General features: G+C 37.8%; 1 protein-coding gene across 2 annotated transcripts; it reads left to right on the top strand.

Moving 5' to 3' along the window:
• Positions 1–1,530: 1,530 nt before the first annotated feature.
• Positions 1,531–5,280, top strand: LOC120309410 (mas-related G-protein coupled receptor member H-like). 2 transcript variants are annotated; one of them, XM_039346594.1, is made up of 2 exons: positions 1,531–1,769; positions 3,629–5,280. In XM_039346594.1, the coding sequence occupies exon 2, from the start codon at positions 3,680–3,682 to the stop codon at positions 4,604–4,606; it is 927 nt and encodes a 308-aa protein (XP_039202528.1). In that variant the 5' UTR covers positions 1,531–1,769; positions 3,629–3,679; the 3' UTR covers positions 4,607–5,280. The 2 variants fall into 2 exon arrangements, with proteins under 2 accessions (XP_039202528.1, XP_039202527.1); XM_039346593.1 differs by having other exon boundaries at positions 3,626–5,280.
• Positions 5,281–7,485: the final 2,205 nt, after the last annotated feature.

Below are 7,485 nucleotides of genomic sequence, written 5' to 3'. Positions count from 1 at the left end.
CTCAACCTTGTTAATGTGCTTAAAGAAAAAGTCCCAAATTTGTCTTTTTCAGAGATGCATATTTTCTGAAAGCTCTTCTTTCAGTTGTGTTGAGAGATTTATGTTTAAAGCATTGTAATAAAAGTTGGTGTCAGGTTTATATTCCAAGATTGCAGTTAACTCCTCTGCATTTTCAACCACTTGTAAAGTTGCTATCATGGTTCCATCAGATGAAACCCTTCAAAAGAACATTGTTTACCTTAAAGAAATTTTTATTCGGGAAACAAATTATCAGCACTACATAGTTGAACCCACAGCAAAGTAGACCAAGCTACAGGTTACTACAATAATACAAAAACATTTCAGTCTTTATGTTTCTCCATCAGCTTTTTGTTTGTTTGTTTGTTTGTTTTTGCTCCACACGTTTTTATTTTGGCTTTTCTTAGCCTTGCCTTCTTGTTAAATATTTCTTGTTAAAGAAATCCAAGAAGGCATAGCAGACTGTGATTAAAGAGAGCCTCCTTTAACTTAACATAATAAAGATTAGTAGTCCTTAAAGGTGATTTTAAAAAATGGAAGGTATAACTTACTGTCCGCTTGAAAGATAACTTTCAAAACAATGAACAGATTGCAGCCCTTCCCCCCCCCAGCATTTGTCACACAGCAACTTTGAAGCACAGCTCCTGAGATTGCTTGCAAAGCTCAGTTGTATTGGAGGCTTTTGAAAGTTAATTCTTAAACTCCCTGTGATCTGGGTGGGTCATAAAACTGAAGGAATGCCAGTCCCTTCAATTAGTACTTGAAGAGCTACAGTCCAAGGAAAAACCCTTCAGGGTTCCCTCTGTGAGCATGTATTCAGTCAGCCATCTTCATTGGAAGCCAAAATCCTTCTAATTTCATTGGCTTCTTTTTGTCAAAGACATTCCCAAATATTGTTGTTGGGATCTCTGAACTCTGTGCTTTTAATCAGAGCTTCAAAAATCTCTTTCAAGACTACGTGCATCCCAGAATAATTTCAGATTATTGCTTCTAGAGCTTTAAGAACACACGAAGCTCATCCCACATTTGAGTTATAGAATGTTCTAGCTATCTCTACCTTTCACATTATTACTATTTTGTTGTTAGTACTGGTTTTTTTCTTATTATTATTTTGAGTGATTTTGGAGGTGTTTGGCACTCTAGTAAAAAAAAAAGACAACATATCTACTCTTTCCTGTATTAGTACAATCATACACATGATGACGCTTTCAGAATTTGCTATCAAAAAAAAAACAAAACCAAGTTCCTCATTTCTGGGCAAGGCTGATTTCTATAAAAAGACATACTTATTTCCTAGCACTTGTGTACTCATCTCCAGCTGTGGGTGTGTCACACTTGTGCATCACCTCTCCTGAACATATATAAAGCAATTTTATAGCATTTCCTGATCAAGACGGAATGGATGGAAACTAACCAAAGAGAGAAGCAACCTAGAACTAAGGAGAAACTTCCTGACCGTTAGAACAATTAACCAGTGGAACAACCTGCCTCCAGAAGCGGTGAATGCTCCAACACTGGAAGTTTTTAAGAAGAGACTGGACAGCCATTTGTCTGAAATGGTATAGGGTCTCCTGCCTGAGTAGGGGGTTGGACTAGATGACCTCCAAGGTCCCTTCCAACTTTAATATTATTATTGAGTGAGTGGTCACAGTTCCTCTGAAATCATAATAGAGATTAGAAGAAAAACCTTGACATCTAGAATAAGACCTTGCTTTTATCCAGAAGAGACTTTCTATTAATCTTCAAAGAAGGTAAGACATTCATAGATTTTTTTCTGTTGTTAGCTTCTCCTCGTCTACCTATCAACCTTGTTAATATGCAGTTTTGTCTCCAAAGAATTTGATGGAGTTACTTTGAATACCTTCTGGCTAAAATGTGTCAAAATAACCCTAAATGCTTTTGTTTGTATTGATCTGTCATCTCCCCTTTGTATTAATTCTGTAGTGATGCCGATTATTGAAATCTGAATATTACCTGTTTGTCCTGGTAATATTGTTATACTTCCATTGAATACAGATGGTTTATGAAATAATTAGCCTGATCAGATAAACTCTTTACAAAATTGCTTCCTTGTTTATTAATATGCAGAGAAAGTAGTTTTTTATTATTATTACATGACGTTTCTTTTTTTTCTTCCCCACCTCAGATTCTATCAACCCCATTTTATATTCAGGCTGAGATTGCTTTTTAACCCATGCAATCCATGATGATTATCATCATCATTGTCATCCATGTTGAATGAATTTTACATGTTTTGAGTGAGCTTCCGCTAATGTGCACATTCTGTATATGCTTTCTCTTTCTAAATATGTTCAGGTACGCTTTTTCACAATATAGGTATTCTGCATGTATTATTTCATAATACTTTCATATTTTTCTAATTTCTGCCTGCTGTACATATTTCTGCAAATTGTGCCACAGTACTCAAAAGAGATACCTTTTAAAGTGGAATGCAAAAAAAAAATGTGTATAGAAGAAAAACAAATGCCCCAGAATAATACCAAAACATTTCTGCAATGAGAGTAATGCAAATAATTTGTCAGACTATTCTCCACTTTTAATATTTTTCTTGCTGTGTAATTGACTACATTCTAAAGCACTGGAAGCCAAGGAATCTCTCAGTACAGTTCTCCTATCTATAGGAATTCATATCTATAGGAAACTTGAAAGGAGATTTGGGGCTCATTTAAAGGGTTAGCCAAGTCAAGAGACATCAAGGTGACTTTCTTTTAGTTTAACATAACCAAATTTCCTCTTCTCCCTTCCTCCTTCTCACCTTCTTGCCGTCTCTCCCTCTCTCCTTCCGTCCCTCCCTTCCTCTCTCCTTCCTTCCTTCCTTCCTTCCTTCCTTCCTTCCTTCCTTCCTTCCTTCCTTCCTTCCTTCCTTCCTTCCATCCATCCATCCATCCATCCATCTATCCATCCATTGCATTAATGGATCATTTTACTTACTATTTGAAGTCACAATCTTCCACGTTTCATGAGAACACCAGATAGACCATAGATCAGTGGTTCTCAACCTTTTTAATGCCGCAACCCCCAACCGGTCGTAAGTCGAGGACTACTCAACCAGTCGTAAGTCGAGGACTACTCAACTAGTGCAGCACCGTTTGCAGAATGGGACTTTTGGCGGGCTTAGCAGGGCAGAGACAGCCTGGACAATTCCTATTGGCTTTTGAAAGCCAATAGAATTAGACTCTATTCAAGAGAGTCTATTCTATTGGCTTTCAAAAGCCAATAAAATAAAAGGGAGTAGCACAGGTAAGAAAAAGGGGAAAAAATGGCAGACTGCGTTGTTTGGCGACCCCTGTGAAATGGTCGTTCGACCCCAAATGGGGTCCTGACCCACAGGTTGAGAACCACTGCCATAGATGGTCCATAGATGGAAGGTGACCTCCACTACCCATTATTGCTTTGATGAATCAAGGCTTTCACATAACAATTTTTAGTCAGATAAACAAGGCCAGATCATCACCCTTATCTCAACCATATAAAACTTGATCCTTGCAGGCTAATTGTCAGCACAGGACTGCTAATCTAGAGACTACCTTGCAATATGCAGTTTTAGACACTAAGACTAATGCCAGCTGTTTCTCTTTTGTTCCAGCAGGAGTATCTGAAGCCATAGAAGGAAGAAGGAAGAAAAAAAGACCGAAGCACAATGAACATGATGTCCCTCTCTCCAGCCCAAATCAACTTTTCCAGCTGTGAAAACAAAACCAGTTCTCCTGAAAAAATGGAAGAAGTGCTTATTTTTGCAATATTCACTGTGCTTTTTTGTCTGTTGGGAATGTTGGGGAACGGCCTTGTGATCTGGCTGCTGGGCTTCTCCGTTAAGAGGAATACTTTTGCCATTTATTTTCTCAACCTCTCGGTTGCAGACTTTGGCTTGCTCACCACTGAGCTGATTATCGAAATCCACTGGTTTTTTACACACTTGTATTGTGACTTTCCCTATGAACTCTTCCAAACAGTCCTGCTGTTAATGTACAGTGCTGGGCAATTTCTCCTGACGGTCATCAGCATCGACAGGTGTATTTCGGTCCTTTTCCCAATTTGGTACCGATGCCACCGGCCGGTGTATCTGTTCACTACTGTGTGTGCTGTTATCTGGGCCACTTCCTTCATCCTCTCTTCAATTTACTTCACAATTGCAGCTATTCATAGATATGAACCAAAGTATACCGTGAAGTATCACTTCATTGTTAATGCTGTGCTTTGTCTCCCACTGATGACAATCTCCAGTGTCATCTTGTTTATCAAAATCTGCTTCATATCCAAAAGCCAAAAGAGGAGGAAGCTTTTGACAGTTGTCTTGCTCACTCTTTTCTTCTTCTTAGTCTTGGCTTTTCCGCTAAATGCCTTTTATTTTATCCTGTATTTTTCAAATTATATAAATCCCAACCTTGTACATTATGGCTACTTGTGTACCTGCATCAACAGCAGCATTAATCCTCTGATCTATTACCTGGTGGGGAGACAGAAGGGTAAAACTCAGAGAAGCATCAAAGACTTGCTTCAGAAAGTTTTCAAGGAGGAAGAAAATTGTTCTGATCAAATGGAAACTTCAGAAGGTTCCAAAATCTGAACTCTTTAATTTCACCATTGTCATGCAAAAGATACATTCATTTCTTTTCAAGCATGACCATAATTTCCCTTTTTTATTATTTAAAAGAAACTGATCTCTACACTGATTAACTTGTGCTTGAATCCATAATTTGTGCAGACAATAACCTTTGTGGAATATCAAAACATTTTTCAAATAACCTATTTACCTAGTATCTCCCACTTGAAGATTAATTAGCTTGCTTTAGTTCATCTTTCCCTGACCGGAGTGGCCTCCAATTCTGTGTGTTTGAACTTCAGTGTCTAGCCAATAGAACCATTGTTGAGAATTTTCAAAGCTGACATTCACATCTTTGGAAGTCATTCATCATTGAATGACTAAGCCATGGATTGACACATGTAACCTTCAAAATGTCCCAGGTTCTAACAGGTACATAACCAGTGGTGAAGGACAATGGAACTGTAACTCAACATTATCTGGATATATCTGTATCTTCGTGAGACCAGGATGCATCAAATCAACTGGATGAAAAGGAGGACAACTAATACAACAAGAAAAGATCTTATGAAATCACATTTAAATGAAAAAAGTACAATTCCAGAAGAAAAGAATCAGAGAAAGACTGAAAAGATTTCAAGTGGTTATATATATAAACCAATTTATCTTCCTACATATGTATGTGTGTGTGTGTGTGTGTGTGTCTGTGTGTGTAGGTTGCTAACAAAGAATAAAGAGAGAACTGGTATAGCTATTTCGAGTTCCATTAACTCTCTTCAGCCAGACTTACTCTTTCTGGGATTCGAACCTGGGCTTATCTGCATGTTAGGCAGTTGTTATAACCTCTAAACCGCAGGCTCTCTCCCACTCTATTAGCTGTCAGGAGAGAGACAGGGGGAGGAGATTTTTACCTTGAATGTACACCCTGTCAGCCCAAATATGGGAGAAAGAAATCTTCTTTCTTTTTCTTTTTCTTTTGCTATATATATGTTTTCTGAGGTTTTCGCGGGTGTTTGTATGATGTAGGTCTTTGGTTATTTGGGTTTTCTCCAATGTCCAATTGTCACTATGATCACACATTGCTCCTAGAAGCACGAAGCCGAAAGCACCAGCCTGAAGATGACGAATGGGACTTCACTGAAACGTCACCAAGACACTTCCAATTTGACGCAGGAGAAAACCCCAATAACTAAAGACCTACATACAAACACCCACAAAAACCTCAGAAAACACACACACACACACACACACACACACACACATATATATATTACTTAAAACCACTATATTCCAACTATTTGTAATAGATTTATTGCCTGTCTATGAGTTCCATATTACTGAGGAACATACAGAAGCAAATGAAACTAAAACAACACTGCAATTTATAATTTTTATGGAAGGAAAAAAAATAACTGTCACTATGCTGGTGTCCTGCCATTCTGTTGGAGGGGGAGGCTCTGGGCGGCATTCTTCACATGCTTTCACTTTTGCTGTAATTGCTTGGGAATTAGGGAAGGGGATTATCTTTGGAGATGAAGCAGACTTCTTCTCAGCCAGTTCCAACCTGTTTCCAAGGCCACTGTGCCCTGAGGATGTTTTGTTATCTGCCTTACACCTCAGCATTCTCAAAGCAACCTTGCAGCATCGTATTGGCAGCTGGTGAACTGGTCCAGGGATTGGGTTTTGGAATGGGAAGAATTGCCTTGTGCTTTGTGTGGGACCATTAGATTCCCCCTGACTTTATTGCACCCACTTTCAGGAAAAGTTCTTGTGATTAACCTTAATGAAGTCAAGAGCTGTGCTTTCCTGAAAGGACCAGCTGGGGCAAATCATTATAATAACCTTATGTATTCAGTATACTCCCCCCTAAAGAGCTAATGACAAATCATGCAGGAACTCTGGACTTTTTTTTGCTTGCTTATGAAAGTGCAAGTGACTGTTTTAGACAAAAATTCTCTATGTGGTTGGCCAGGTACTTACTATCATAACTGGTGGACATGCCCTAAAGCAAAAAAGTTTTGGGTTAAGATACATACATGGTTGGAAAAGATGATTAAAAGACAGATAGAATTTAAACCAGAACTGGTTTTGTTAGGAATATTAGGACCTATTTAGGAGAAGGAGAATGAATATTTAATATTGCATGTACTGACAGCAGCGAGAACAGCATTTGCCCAATACTGGAAAAATGAAAACTTACCAGCTGAAGAGGTTTTAATTAAGAAAATCTTAGAATGTGCAAAAATGGATAGATTGACTGTAGAGATTAAAGAAAAAGAAGATTCAGTTTATTTTAGAACATGGGATCATTTTTACCAATGGTTAGGAAAACGAACTAGTGAGAAATGAATGTGATATGTTATTTTGAATATATATTAGTAAGAAGAATGATGTGCCTTGACTAACTGATATTGTTTGTGATTATTGTTTATTACATTTACTACAATTATTTATTACTATATCAACTATTGTTAATTGAACATACTGTATGTACCCGGACAATAGTCTGTTTGCTAAAGATTGAAAATGTTACTGGGGGATAACCCTAATGTTGATCCCAACCTTGTCCCTATCCCAATCCTGATCCTAACCCCACCCTAAATCTTAATCCCTATCCCGATCCTATTTTATCCCCAACTCTATAAAACTCAATAAAATCTTTAAAAAAAATTCTCTATGTGGTTCACTGGCTGTGACTCAATCCAGAGAAAGTAGATCTTTTTTCTATTCCCTCTAAAGAGCTATTGTTATCTGCAAATAATTCCTTTTTGCTTCTATATGAGTCTCAGGATGAGGTCATAAGATCTGATGATTTCCTACAAATCAGAAGCAATTCAGCAATTCTGTGAAACTATTTTCTCCAAACTCTTTCTGAAAACTCAGTCAAATTATAGTAAAAATAA

The sequence above is a fragment of the Crotalus tigris genome, unplaced genomic scaffold, assembly GCF_016545835.1.
Source record: "Crotalus tigris isolate CLP2741 ecotype Arizona unplaced genomic scaffold, ASM1654583v1 scf7180000018016.4438896, whole genome shotgun sequence".
Classification (NCBI taxonomy): domain Eukaryota; kingdom Metazoa; phylum Chordata; class Lepidosauria; order Squamata; family Viperidae; genus Crotalus; species Crotalus tigris.
Note: the sequence above shows the minus strand (reverse complement) of the source record. Positions and strands in the feature narration are given on the sequence as shown.